Source organism: Nycticebus coucang, chromosome 19 (assembly GCF_027406575.1).
Source record: "Nycticebus coucang isolate mNycCou1 chromosome 19, mNycCou1.pri, whole genome shotgun sequence".
NCBI lineage: Eukaryota > Metazoa > Chordata > Mammalia > Primates > Lorisidae > Nycticebus > Nycticebus coucang.
This window is the reverse complement of record NC_069798.1, coordinates 49,630,748-49,646,490: the sequence shown is the minus strand read 5'-3', so window position 1 is coordinate 49,646,490 and position 15,743 is coordinate 49,630,748. Positions and strand designations below refer to the sequence as shown.

Sequence of the window (15,743 nt, the reverse complement as noted above, 5' to 3'; positions counted from 1 at the left end):
TGTATTGTCTGACGTGCCATATGCAGGTCTCCAGGAAGAATACGGCAGAATATGTCAGTGTCATAAGCAGCCACACAATCTAAGAAGCAAACAGATTTGGCCGCCAGAATAGGACACTCAGAAACTATCCTAATTAGCACCTCAGGTTTAGGGGAGAACCTGTTGGAATGATCTCCCCCTAGAAGAATATCAACCTCATCTCCATTCTCTTTAACTTTAATCACATACATGCACTGTCCGCTCTCTAAGATATTTTTATTTGTAGCAAGGGACAAATAAGCCTGCCTTTTGGTGGAAAATCTCATTCTCATTCTTATATTTTGGATTTGTTTTTCTGTTAGCAACACTGACCTAAATATAATTTAAAGAATTTTGAAGGTCTTAAAAAAACAATAAAAAAGGTTATCTACTGAAGAGTATTTCTTCACAGGAACCATATGAATTCTCACCAGTACTTTTTAGTAAAGATAAGAAACTGCTTTAAAGTATTGTAGCTTGTGCCTTGAATTTTTAATTGTTTCTATCATTTGTCAAAAAATATTATGTATTTTGATAAAGCAATCTGAAGACTAAACTCTAGGCTAGTCCAGAGCTTTTGGTGCTATAGTCTCGGTTAGGTGGGAGGCATAATTCAGAAGGCTGATTAAGGTTGCCCAGAGAATTGACTGTACTCTTTTGGGCTTTCAGTCTGAAGACTCCACTTTTTGTGTGTGCGGGGCTGATTCCCTTCCTCTGCAAGAATCCTCTGTGGTCTGCTCCATTGGGAACATCCTTCCTCACTGGTACTTTGTAGACCAACATGGCCAACCATATTGTACCAGCGGGAACAACCCTTGGGACAGGGCAGAGATAGACACGTCATCCAGTGATTTGACAGTACGTAAGTATCCTGGGGAGGATTTGCAGAAAGGAGGTGGGTATTTGCAGAGGCCCGTGTGGCAGAGAATTAAGTTCAAGATTCTTTTAATTAACATTCCAAAGAAAGAATTAAATATATCATATATATGCACATACCTAAGTTTATAGTAAAATAATCCCTTTCTAATTATAATTGTCCATTCAATTAACCAGCGATTACTGATGAATTCCCTAAGCCTCTTTGGCTGGTTGCTAATACTGAGAAAACAAAACTCTAGTCTCTAGTGGAAAATGTTGCTCTCTTTGCAAAGACTGAATATGAAAGAATGAGGCTGGTGGATACACGCCTACCAGCAAGATTTGCAATGACCCCCTTGTCTATTACCTTGTAGACTATAGGGAGTTTCTTCAGCTTTGGGACTCTCACCTAAGCCTTTCTCTCATTCAAACAAAGTTGTGTTCTGATGAATAGAGGGGATTATGTTTCGAAGGAACTTTGGGAACTGAAAATCTTAAATCAGAGAGCAATAGCAAGATTTTATGTCTTTGGTGTAGATTTGGTTCATTGTGGCTTTGTATGTTTTATGATAAGTGATTTATGCGTCTTAGAACACATTTCATCTTCTTAAAAAGATTACAAAATTACTAATAATGGTGGGCAAGATTAATATGTCTGACTAATTTAAAATCATCCGAAATTTGTATGTATTAACATGTGAGTAATATTTGTTAAAAGGCTAGTATAAAAAAAAAGCTATTATAAAACATGACATATTTAAGGCAAAGAATATTATACATCAAATCAGGATATTAGAAATAACTCTTGTGCGCTATTACGTCATATAAAAAAATTCCTGAACTTATTCTTAGTTCTGAAAATCATTTTCTAGATGAGTTTAGGGCACTTAGAGTAAAGAGCACCAAAAGAAATACTGAGCTCATTAAATAAGCTACAGGATGGCAATCCATGTAGGTCTGTAAATCAGGCGATAACTCATCACTCTGCTTTTTGATACATTTGAATGCCTTAAGTCATCTCAAATCCTCCCCCAGATCTCTTAGTTGGCACACATTATGAGCGTGAAATTAATTTGGCACTCATCTACAGATAAAGATGAAGCATTTGCAAAACACTATCTAGTTATATTTCATGCTCCCGCAAAATGAATAACCAGTTGCCTGTCGATTGCTCATTCAGAGTGAAACCTGATTTAGACATGAAGTCCTCAAAACCTGGACAGCTGAAGAATCATTCATTTCTTCCCTCCCTCCCTCCCAGCCTCTACTCTCTCTTTAGGAACTGTCATGCAGGCTTCCGCTGAATGCTAGTTTGTGTGATCTTGGCAAACTTCCAGATTCGCTGTTACCAGAATCCAGCATTTGAATAGCTCCCTCATCAGAATGTAAAAGTCCACTTTCTATCAGGATACCTTTCCTAGTAAAATTAAGAAATAGACTACAATTATTCTAACACTCTTCTTTTAGTATGCCTAAAAAGGAGGTGAAAATGTCAATTGTCACGTGTTTCTAATTTTAGTTGTTTGCCATTAGGTATCATCGTTTCCTGCCACATATTGAATTATAATGTGGTCACACATTGAAGAGCTAAGTTACCTTTCTTTAATATATCATGCTTTAAATATACATCTTTAAACATCCGCTATAAAACATTGAAATTATAATATTTTTGATTGTTAAATGAAATCATCAAGCCATTTGTCCCTCAAAAAAATAATACTGTATTCTGAAATAGGGAGGATTATATAAAATTATATATATAAATTATATAAAAATTATTCTTATATAATCACTATTCTTGGGCCTTAATATTTTTCTGTATATTTTCCTTCTGATAATCATATAGCAAGATTTTGTTCATTGTTTCCATACTGGCTCTTTAAAATAAACACACTCATTTTGTTTGAAATTTTCTGTCTTGCCATAATAAAATTTCCTTTCATATATAAGGTCTATAGTTCCTGAAAGAAAATATTTGAAGTTGACAATAGTATGCCATTCACATAGTTCAATACGTTTTAATTTTTATTCCTTTACATAAAACGGCTGAAGGGTTTCATTACATTTTGAACAGAACCAATATTCATGACATCAATACGAAATTCCATAAAGATTGTAAATGAAAAGAAGTCAGGTTAAATATGTCAGTCTTGTGCTGATGGCAGCACATGAGACAACATGATAGATCTTTCTTTGACATGTTAGCTTTGAGGATAAAAAAATGCTTTTTAATTTACTGTGAACATCCACCGTGGCCAACAGAGATGGTGGGAGGCCGTGTCCTACACAGGCCGCTAAGCTATTTCATAACAATCCTGCAGAGGAAAAGAGGCAGGAAATGACACGAACCTTTCAGAGTCCTGAAGAGGATGGGATCGGAGAGGGGCCCCACTCCTTTGGCATTCCGAGCTTGAATGCGAAAGTAATACATAGTGTCAAGGTTGAGATCCATGATTTGATGAGTCAGCCGATCCCCACTGATTGTTTCCATAATCCAGTCATCGATGGGGATGTTCTTGTCCAAGGTATAAAACAAGATGTAAGCTGTGTAAACAGATGAACGTGATGGTGGTTAGTGTGCTGACTGCGTGCGAGGTCATTCTGTTTCTAAACATCCTTGTTTCCCAAATATACTTTACAATGATTATTGTATATTCACAGTCTATCAACTATAGTATTTAGTTTTGCAAGTAATATCTTTTATTTTCATATTTCAAGTATTAGATAATTGTTTCGATATAGAGAATCAGAAAATGGAATATGATGTTGGCAATAAAAATATCTGCCTCATTTAAAACTGCATGCTTTCTGCTACCTATAAATCTTGCTTATGACTTTGTTCTAATAGCTAAGCCTGATGAAAAAATGTGAAACACAGGTAACAAGTCTGTATAATTTTCACTGTATTACAGCAATGACAATAATACTTATTTTGGCTCATGCTTAAATATTAAAAAATGTATTGGAAAGTATAAAAGGTAATATGTGTTCAGAGTGTTATAAAAATAAATGATCACATTTGATTATTATAATCAACCTCTGGGAGGTTGGCAGGGGCAGTGTTACTGTCCTTTCACAGATGACAAAGCTGAGGGTGACCCATGCTAGCTAGTAAAAGGACAGGAATGATAGATATCTTTCCCACAATCTTAAAATCCCAATACTATTTGCCCTAGTCCAGTCCAATTAAGCAGATAAATGAGTAGTGCTGAGTAATATAGGTGATCTCGTTAGCATCTCAAATACTCATAACTGACCCGTTGATAGTGTTATTTATTTTCTGTGTAGGAGACATGTGCCTTCAATGCTAGCAGTGACTCACTCATGATAGTCTTGGATACACTCAAACAAATCCAGGGATTCCTGTAAAATATTCATATTGTAACATTACACGTAGCCAATTTGTGATCTTGCTCTTATTTACAGCAATATTTAATATCATTATTTTTTTTTTTTTTTGCAGTTTTTGGCTGGGGCTGGGTTCGAACCCACCACCTCTGGCATATGGGGCAGGCGCCCTATGTCTTTGAGCCACAGGTGCCACCTTTATTTAGTAATTTTATGTCATACTGTCAGACAGCACTGTAAAGGGGGTCATCATGGTTGTCTGTGCTACATGAATATGGTGCTGACCTCCATTTCTGCCAAAATACTCCAATGATACCTATATCACACACCTGCAATTCCAGTAAGTATGGAATACATTCTTTGTAAATAATTTTCTTAAATACAAATGTCCTTCTTTGGTTCACCTTTTCTTCCCGTTAAAGTTTCCCTTTCCCCATGTAGGCTGGGGACCTTCACTCACAGGTCTTTACAATGCTTACGTCACAGAGCACTCTGATCCGATTCACTTCCCTCCCAGAATAACCATGCACACACACTCTTTACATCTCAGCACAAGCCCTCACTACAGAAAGGCTAGTCTTGAAACCACTCTCATCCTTCCTTCCTTCTTTTCATACCATTCCACCCTTCCTCACTTTCTCTGTCCAACTTGTAAGGTCTAGTTTATATATATAGGTGGATACAACTTTCATTGTAAGCGTGTCTCATCTCTTCAAAAGGATAAAAATATCCTTTAGTTCAAGCGCCATATTTTATATTACTTTTTTATTCCTCAAAAAACCTAATAAAATAGTCTTCACATAAGATGTATTGCAACTCACTCATTGAATGAAATATTTTATTCGGTAAGCACATATGTTTTACATTGAGATATCTAATGAAATTGTTGAAGTTTTCAAGGTCATTGGAAGGGCATGATGAAGCTGAAAGTTTGAAGAATTGTGCTCCCAACCCAGGACAGCTACACTTATTCTTATTTTTTAACTTATCAGATGAAAATAAAATATTTGCTTGTGTTTTGTTTTATCTATGTAAAAAATATTCGTTCAAGTATTTAAAGAATCAGATAACTAAAGTTGAATGTGCAAGCACCAGGTTCTGAAAATTCAAAATTGTATTTGAGCAATTTCCTAATATTTGGGGGGAACTTACCTTTTCTTATTTAATTCAAGAACTTAGATAGATAATAGAAATGAACTACATCATTCACAACTCTAATAAATGGCCTTAGAGAAAACATACAACTTCATTTGGATGTGTAAGTTTGGTATATGCGAAAAATATTAAATCCATCATTGAAGTCTTACCTTATAGATTTCCACTTAATCATACAGCTTGGAAAAAATTCATTCGTTTCTCATTAACATTAAATACCTGTATACTGTATATTTCTCTGTGTCCAAGTTTCAGTCTCTTTCCATTATTTTCCCTTTCATTTTTTAACCTCATTTTTGTCTCTTATCTACCACACTGGCCAAATAAGGAAATATTATATCCTATCAGAAGTTGTAAAACTTCTGGAATTGTGAACTCCTCTGGTCACCCCCACATTGAAATCACATGTGTCTAATGTATATAAAATGTAACATCACACATTTGTCATTTGGACTCTACTTATACTATTAGGCAGTTATAATTTCAGAAGGAAAGTGTCAGAATGTATTCAATATACATTCTTCATATTATTTCCCATTCATCACTGATGTTCTATGAATTAGGTGGGCTGCTAATTATTGGAAAAACCATGCTATGTGATATGACCCTTACCAGCAAAGCACACAGTACAGTAAGGGCTTTTAATCTTGAAAAAAAAATTGATTCTGATAATTGTGTGTATAGGTAGATAGATAAAGAAGGACCCATTTCTTCCTTCTTTGTGGTCAAAAACTACAGGCTATGGATTTAGAAAGATCATATTTCAAGTCATAGCTCTACTGTTTTCTGGCTGTAATAACCTTGAGTAACTTGCTTGATTGAAGTATGTCTTAATCTTCTCACCTAAAAGCAGGTGGCTGTTATACAATATAATTTTAAGAACTTAACATAATGTAAGTATTTCTATTACATCATTTTATATGTAGCAACTGCTTCATAAATGCTTTATTTTTTAAAATTTATTTAATATGGGCCAAGTGTGGTGGCTCACGCCTGTAATCCTAGCACTCTGGGAGGCTGAGGTGGGTGGATTGCCTGAGCTCAAAAGCTTGAAAGCATTCTGGGCAAGAGTGAGACCCCATTTCTAAAAATAGCCAGGTGTTGTGACAGGTGCCCATAGTTCCCAGCTCCTGCTGAAGCAAGAGAATCATCTGAGCCCAAGAGTTTGAGGTTGCTGTGAGCTATGACACCATGGCAGTCTACCAAGGTGACAAAGTGAGACTCTGTCTAAATAACTAACTAAATAATTTATTTCATGTTATTCCTAAACCTTAAGAAAATGTCTTACTTAGAAGAACTAGAATTTTGGTTTCAAGTTAAACAGAAAGAACATATTTTATATTAATTCACTAATTATTCAAAAAATGATTATTTATTAATTACTCTCTAGGTGTCAGGAATGTTGTTACTGGGGAGAAGATGTTGAACAGAATCAGAAGCTGGTTCGCACGGAGGTTTCAGCCATTTTTTATAAACATGTAGATTTTCTCTTATGATTATTTGGGGGAAGGGGATGAATAGGAAGAGCCATGATGATTAAATCTCCAACTTTTGCAACTGGACAAACTGTGGAGACTTTTGAAAACCCAGGAGTAAAACTGTTAAGATACGTTTGATTCCCAGGTAAGTTCCCAGCTGAGTTCACACTCTCAGATGATCTTACAACTTACTATAGGAAATAATAGTGCATTATTTGGCCAGCTGTGGTGGGTGATGGACAAATTTTTAAAAAGGTGAAGGTGAAAGAGTGGATTGGGGAAAAAATTAGATACCAATCAGTAAGGCATCTATAAATGTTTATGTTAGGAAGTTAGATTATCACTGAAGCTCTGATTCTAGTATAGACACTTTCAGAGAAAGTAACAAAGGGAATAAAAAGATCTGCATTCTGAGAATACCACTTAGGGAACAGGTGGAAGAAATTCTCACAAACGAGACTGAGAAGCTATAGCCTGGCAAGTGGCAAGAAAAGTTATTTTACAACTACAGTATCAAATGACACAGAAAAAGAGAGTATAACCTTAGTCTGTAGAATATATTGATAAGGAAACAACCTCTGAGAACCTAATTCCTCCATGTTGAACCCTCATCCTAAATAGTGTTGGGCACTGCATTTATTTAGACCAAAGATTTACTACTTTGCCTGTACATTAAAATCGCTTAGGAAGCTTTTAAAAATTACCATGCCCAGTCCATCCTAATTTCTAAATTAGGTTAGAAATTAATGGAGAATCACTGATTTAGACAAGTAGAATGGTACTAAGTTAGAGCAAAACATTGTCTAATAGGGGAGGAGACACCTGAGTTTTAAATCCTAGCTCAAGTTATTCAGTTTCTCTGTTATTTAACTTTGGACACGTTATTTACCTTATAAAACCCTAATCTTTCATTTCAAAATAGAATAACAGGAATATCTGACCACTTATAATACTGAACTGCTTAGCAGAATGCCAGCTTATAACTAATGTTTAATTTATTTTGAACTATTTTCTTCTGAAAATATCAGTCTAAATTCCTAAATTGCCAGTTTATAATCAGGGAATTCAGGCATTGGAATTATCTGAATTTCTTTCTTTATCCTCTTTTTTGTTGTTGTTTAATCTTTTTGAAGTACTTATATTTACAAATGATCATCTGAATTCTATTCAAACACATCAGCGAAGTCTTACTCTAGAATAGATCTCAAATTGGAGTAATAATAGCCAATGTGTTTCAATGCCCACTGGCATCAGGGACTTTTCTCAGCACTTTCTGGTACCAGTTCTTAGCAACAAGTTCAATTGCTAGCCTTATTTTATGGGTGAGAAAGTGAGAGTGCCAGACTCAAGGAGGTTAAATGACTTGCTCCAGCATCGGCCTTGGAAGGGTGGGTTCTTAACTACCCTGCTCTACTGCCTGCTGTACCCAGGAAGGGTTTGGAAAGATAAAGACAGACAGAGGTAGAATAAGAGAACATTCTTCATAGGCATGTGTCTGCCCTGCCTCACCGGGAAAGAACTAATGTTTTCCTCTGCATGTCCATGAGAAGGCCAGTATAGCAAATTTGGTCCTTCCTCCTGGTGGTCTGGTATTTTGAATATTTTATCATTTTATTTTCTGGAAGTAATTTGAATGCAACCAAGTACACATGTAATAGAAGTTATCTTAAGGATTCTTAGTGCTTTCTTCCTGTTAAATTGAGCCAATATATTTCAAGTTGATAATCGCAATTTTGTTATCATAAATGAGCCAGGCACTTAAAGCCAACAGTTTTGCTTCTCATCCATTCGCTTCTTATTAGGAGAGAATGGACTTTTAGGAATGAAAACTAACGAATACACAACTGTAAATGAAGTATGTGCCCAAAGTTTCTTACACACACTACAATTTTGACACATAAAATCTTATTGCTTGCTTAATTTGCATTTTTTATAGGCCAGACCTCTATTTTTCCCAGGAAAAGCAAAATGAAGTTCTCCTTCAGAGTTAAAAAACATGTTCTGGTGCTTATAGTAACCAACAAGACTTATTTAAACAAGAGTGGAGAATTCAAAGGAGCGGAGAATATGACTTATTTTATCTTTCACCAAATATGTATTTTTTAATCAGAACTTCTTGTTATTTAGACAAGTTTTATTTTGTTTTTTTGCTTCTTCTCAAACTTCTTTGTTGGTTTACCATATGCTTATGGTAAACAGTAACTGTTTATAACAAAATAAAATGTAAACAAATCAAAAACTACACAAGTACCGACAGGGAACCGATGAAAACCGATTAGAACACTGAGGGGCAGAGAAGACAATTGGAATAAGCCAGCTTCAGTGTTAAAAAGGCCTGGCACGCTGACAACTGAATGTGTAAAAGCTCGGGGGGATTTTAGGCCTCTCTTCTTGTCTCGTATTTGTCAGATCAAATGAAAATTCTGTTTGCTATTGCACTAACAGCAATTTCCTAGAGAAAACATAACTTCAACTTAAATGTAAATCACATTTGGAATTTTTACATTATCTTTTCATTCTGAAAACTTCAGAAAGTAACTCACACAAAGTAAGTGCGTCATCTGAAACTGCTTATCTCTGTATCACTGAATGACTGAATTACTTTGTTAATTTATAATAGTACTGTCTACCTCTTCCCAGGAAAAATGAAGAAAAAAGAGTGACTTTTACATACTCCTTACCCAGTGGTTCAAGTTAATTAAACGATAATGTGTGCATTTTGAATTATACAATATTTTTCATAATAATTATATGCTATGGAGACATCTATTAAAAGCCTAAAGTGATCATTTAAATGTAAAATCTCTGATAGAACTCCATTATATTTTTCATACTAAATTAACATTACAGGCTTCTAATGGATGTTTTAATTAGGCATTGATGTTATCAGCGATATTTGGCAAAATAAAATCTGTCACTGCAAAATATTCATTATGTTCAATTTCTGTCAGTCAATATTAAGTGTTTTCTGAGCCTCATGATTTAAATAAGAAGCTAAAAGCTAAAGTGAAAAGCCAAAAATCCTAAGACAAACCTCTTTCACGTGCGCCATACAAAGATACATGGTCATTAGGCACCCTCTGCATTTCATAATTGCTAAACAACTGTCTTCTTTTTAGTCATTTGTACTCAGAGGCACTCCATTAGGAGGTTGTCTTAATGCTTCACTGAATGAAAAACAAAAGACCTATCCTAATTGAAATACACATCTTTCATGGTGTGGCTCAAATGAAATGTGTCTGCGTGTGTATTCCCATGTGCCATTAGAAGAACTCCTTCATCAGTGAGGGCAAGAGGAGCCAGTCAGAGAGGGCCAGGGAGTCAACCGAGATGCAGAGACAGAAAACCACTGCACAAAGGCAAGAGCAGGGCATGAGGTGAGCAATTATAGGCCGTGGCCGAGCTACGCTTGGAAAGAAAGCCGAGGTGCTTACCAGTAATTTTCCCATTGGCTTCCAAGGGAGGCTGCCAGCTCACAATGACAGCACGAGGCTTCCCTTCCCGAGTAATGACTGTCAGATCTTTGGGAGCAGAGGTCGGGGCTGTGAGATGAGACAGAGATAAGGCCTTGTCATTGGACATGAAAGAAAACAGACATTGCTGAGACTTTTAATCATGGGGATGGCACTCAGGACCTATCATGAAGTGTATCATGTTTATTTTGCCATTCACAATTTATTTCAAGGATCTGAACTAAGTAAGCCAACATGGATGCACAAATTAATGGTTTTGCATGGAAGTTAAATGGTTCCAAAGGTATGACTAGAGAGAGGAGAAGAGAATGTGAGTGACACTGACATTTTCGAGTGGGGTTCACGCTCAAAATATAAGAGTATCATATATAAAAATGAAGAAATGTATTAAGAGAAGGAATTTGGTTATATCAGTAGGATTTATAAATTAAATGTCACCTAATATTATATTTCCTTAAAAATTGAAAAAAAAGAGTTATAACTCAGGTCAAAACATCTTGCTTAGGTGACATATCATCTATATTCTAAACAAGAAGACAAAAGTAAGAAACTGAAATAGAGGTGGCCAATAAAAAAAACACCTATGAATATCTTAGACTCTATCTGGCACAAAATAAGATGGCATGACACCCTGCCCTTCTTAGGGACACTTTTCTCATATGCTGAGCTCAAGGAGATTTTAAGTGTATTTTAAAGGAGCCAGCAAACTGGTTGGATAGTATCTTCCAGGCTTCTCCTAAACTGTTTTTTCACTGTGCTTTGTGATCTTTCCTACTAGAAAGATCACAGGGCTCCAGATCTATCATCAAGAGTCTTGGTGTTAACCTTCGGCTATGCAGAATCAGAACACACCTGGGCTCTAAGTTTGGGTCCTGGCAGAATTTCCTGGTCCCCATAGAGGAATGCTGTGGATCACAAGACAAGCAGAACTCAGTGTCTCACTGTGAACTCTGCTCTCTTTGGTTCTTCCGTTGGTTAGATAGTGCAGAATCAACACTCTATTTCCTGTTTCTAAATAGAGTTTAAAATCTGAGCCAAATAGAGGCGACAACAACCATTCCCTTCTCTCAATGCTATTTTCCTTCCCACACCTTGATCCTCAAAGCCACTGTGATTCCAGGTAAACCAATATGCACTTAATTTTAATACCTTGAAAAGGTACTTTATAGATTTAAATTTACAAAAATAAAAGGGGGACAGGAAGGAAAAAGAGAACTAGAAGAGGAGGAGGAGGAAGAAGAAAAGGAAGAGAGAAAAAAGGAGAAGAAAACATAGTTTAGGTGCAGTTGATCCCTCAGACTCGTTTAATGAAACCAGATCATGATGTTCTTGTGAAAAAAGTAGATTTGTTACAGCAAAATACCAAGAGGCAATATTGCCTTAAAGAAGGGCTATTCTCACGAAGACTTCATTCAAGATACTTTGTAGACCGTGTATAGGAAGGTAAGACATAGTCATAAACTACCTTAGAGCAGTATCCCAGACATGATAAGGAAGTTTCCAACTGTGGAAATAATTAAAAGATCTGTGTTTCTTAACTAGCCAGAATAGCCTGTTTTTTCTTAATTGTGTTAAAATTCAGATTGATGCTTATTCAGAATACAGTCAATTGATAATGATTAGATTGCTTCACTGAATCTGTTCTGGTATTTCAAAAGAATAAATGACTCTTCAACTTTAGCTATTAAAATAATTCATTGAATAGTTGGTTGTTTATTTTAAAAATACCAGTCTAACAACTAGTCTATTTCAGGTGTGTTTCAAGTTCTTCTTTTTCCTCAAGAAAAACACTAGTGAATTGAAATACTGGGGGAATTATGGATCAAATGTTTAGGATTATCATATGAACTGCACACTATTCCCTAATATTTGGGAAAAAATATGACCCTAACAACTTCAGTGATCCATCCTAAGTCAAGTAGAACTCCTTTGGCTCACTCTCTGCCAAATCATAAGTTCTGGCTAGAGTGATTTTAGAAATTCTTCATTGACTGTCAATACTCTTTGTATTAGATATAAATAAAAATAAATACCAGGCCTTCCAGGGGTTATACTCTTTTTCATATCCTCTTTCCCCCTGTTTTCCTATGAACACTGTGCCCCAGTTTCTTTGAGCCAGTCATAAGTATATTATGAACTCATCACCTCTCTGACACCGGCTCAGGTATTTTTGTACATGTGGTTTGCCATCCTTTGAGTTTCTAACATGAGTCCTGATGATTTACCCAGGCCATAGCTCAAACAGCACCTCTTTTCTGAAATCTTCCCTGATTTTTCCTGATAGGGTTTGTACTTTGATACATCCGCTCTGATTTCAACTTGTCCAAAATGTTGTGATTATATTGCCGATGTTACTTCAGTATTTTTTTTTCTAGAATGCTTTTCTTATTTATTGGATTAAAATTTGCTCAAAGAATAAAGACTTGTCTTCTCCTCACCTTTTATACCAAGTGCCTTTTATACCAAGGCCTGACAATGATAAATGAACATTATTAAAAACCTTTAATTAATATCTTTGTCTCCTTAGACTTCACTGCCCTCTCTCAAGCCAGAGATTTCTCTGGCTCTCAAATAATTTTTCCCATACTTGTGTTTCTAGAGGTTAAAATTCAAGATTTAGAAGATTTCAGCCAAAAACTATTGTGCATTTGTTACTTCCCAACATCCGATTCCCTCGTTTTCCCTTGAGAGAAACACTTGTTTTCTTCCTTGGGAAACAAGCTATCCTCAGTGTCATATGAGCTTGGCAGCAACATAAATTGAGAATATTATGGTCTTCATCCCATCTTCTCTTTTACTGTATAATCACTAATCTAAAGAGATACCAGTAAGATTCTATCTCCTAGGACATTGAGTCTTGGTACCAGGAAGGAAAAGCCAGGTACAGTCAAATCATTGTGATAGTAACATCTTAAGGGGACAGAGCAGTAGTTCTTAATTTCTAAAGCCTGAGAATAATAATGTCGACTCTTATCCCTCTCCAAGGCCTAATTAGTTAAGGTGTCCTTCCTATTATTTTTTGGTTTACATCAGTTAACTAGAATAAAATGAAGTATTCATCATCTGAATAGAATGAAATGTTCTATTTCAAAAGAGTGCCAGCCACCCTTATTTTTCCCATGAGCCATTTCAGCATATAACAATGCAGTCCTGTACAGTCTTGATCTTATCGCAGAATTAGAAGCAAAACTCAAAGTTATTTTATTCACTTCATTTCCTTCTCACAGTTATAAAATCTGCGGATACTTGTGAATTGCTTCTTGCTTCTCATCATCACCCAGGGATCTTATCCACATGCTATTTACACCTTTGTCCAGATCATTATCTGATTTGACAATCACCCTTTCTACTAATACTAACCACGTTTCTAAAAGCTAATATCTTTCTGACTGCAATGGGTCTCACCATTGGTGTCCCTACAAGGCTAGGCACCTGATTAGAAATCAATAGGGTGCATTTATCAAGTCAGATGTTTTGGAAGAGAAAAAATGAATTTTCTTACATTTTTCATTAATATGAAAGTCCTACATCTACACATTTACTTAGGGAAGACCAGATTTCTTTCTAGTCCTCATTTCAAGTATTAGGGAAGAGAAGACTCCTTATTCTCTCCTCTGTAGGATGTGACTCATTCGGCTGGCCCTATTCTTTCTAAGAAACTGTGAACGTTGGCATATAGGACAGAATTCTGAGAGGAAGGCTTAAAATATGTATATGTAGAACATGTAAAATATAAGATGAGCATGTTAAATTAAGCCAAGTAGACACGTTTTGTTGAAAGAAATATCCACAAATATATAAAAATATTCACAGTAAAACTCTAATAGTCTAAAATGAAAATTAGAATTACAATTCCATGGGACAAATTCTAATGCAAAGAGAAATTCAACTTACTCAGTTTTGTTGGCATGATTTTTTATTTTAATTTAAAAATTTGTTCTGTAGTTTACCCACAAACATTATATATCATGAAACCAATTAAAGAGCATGTTAAACCCTAAATTTTTTTAGATGTTGGATTTCTGTGAACTATAAATGCCAAGTACAGTGTATCCTTGTTAAGGTCATAAACTCTACCTTTATAATTCATAGTAATGTGACTGGTAAAAATTACAGTGAATTGCATTACCCTAGATTTGAACTATTTTAAATTATATAAAGGTTTTTCTATTATGTTGCCCCATTCTCAAGGAGTGAGCAAGGCCATTTAGAAACTTCTTCTCATATTCAGCTAAGGTTATTCAGGGTACATATTCATGAGATTTCAATTGTAATGCAATGTTTTACTTCACATCTAGCTTATTTCAAAATAGCAAGTACCTATGATGACTACTATTCAGAGCTACAGCTGCTCTGACAGAGTTCAAAGATAGATTCTGGCTAAGAGCAGTGGCTCATGACTGCAATCTTAGCACTCTGGGAGGCCATAATGGGTGGATTGCTTGAGGTCAGGAGTTCAAGACCAGACCAGTCTCAGAAAGAGACCCTCTATCTTCTATAATTAGAAAAAAAAAACAGCCAGGTTTGGTGTCATATGCCTGTATTCCCAGCTATTTGGGAAGCTAAGGCAAGAGGATCACTTCAGCCCAGAAATTTGAGATCTCAGTAAACTATGATGACACCACTGCCCTCTCACCTAGATGACAGAGCCAGACTCTCTGTCTAAAAAATAAATAAATAAATAAAAAAGATAGATTTATATTCTTTAATTAAATGTATCATAAAGACATATCTTCGGATCCCCTGAGTTAACATCCTAAAGAAGTCATGTATTAATCATGCAATCAGATTACTTAATCCTTTAGAGACTCATTTCTTCTTTTCTAGAGTGAGGAGAATATTATTAGATATAAAATTCTAGGAACTACTAAGGACACAGTATCTTATGTAGAATAAAGTATAATTGAGACACTATAGGGCACACATGTTCTAATTTCTGCAAAGCATGGGAAACACCATTACCAAGTGTTAAGGGAGACATTTCCTCACATACCTGCTTCATACGTGGTGGCGTGTGCTGTCATGCTCCAGGTGCTGGACCTTCTGTTTTTGGTTACCATGACCGAGAATTCATACATTGTGTTTGGTTTGAGGCCTGTTGCTGTGTAACTTAGAGATGTTGTGTCTTCTGACTATACAAGTGGGAAACACCAAAGAGATAAAAAATGAACTCTGTCAACAGATTGAGACATTCAAAAAAACTACTAAATAAAACAGCAAGAAAGGAATCTACTTTCAAACAGTAGAAGAGCTGGGACAAAGCACTGTTTCCACTTCCCTCCAACAAGGGCTTGTACTGGCTGATTACACATCCAAAACATGACCAATAAAATCAGGTTTTATGTTGTCCAAAGGAGCACGAGCTGCTAAATTTTCCTATGTGACGTTAATAACTCTAACAGCCAGATGAATG

General features: G+C 35.7%; 1 protein-coding gene across 1 annotated transcript in view; it reads right to left on the bottom strand.

Annotated features, from left to right (window-relative positions):
• Window positions 1-15,743, bottom strand: part of DCC (DCC netrin 1 receptor) — a 1,249,028-nt gene that overhangs the window by 103,237 nt on the left and 1,130,048 nt on the right. Inside the window, 3 exon segments of the mRNA XM_053571848.1 lie at window positions 3,226-3,420; window positions 10,292-10,399; window positions 15,324-15,462. Of these exon segments, the coding sequence (XP_053427823.1) occupies window positions 3,226-3,420; window positions 10,292-10,399; window positions 15,324-15,462 (442 nt within the window).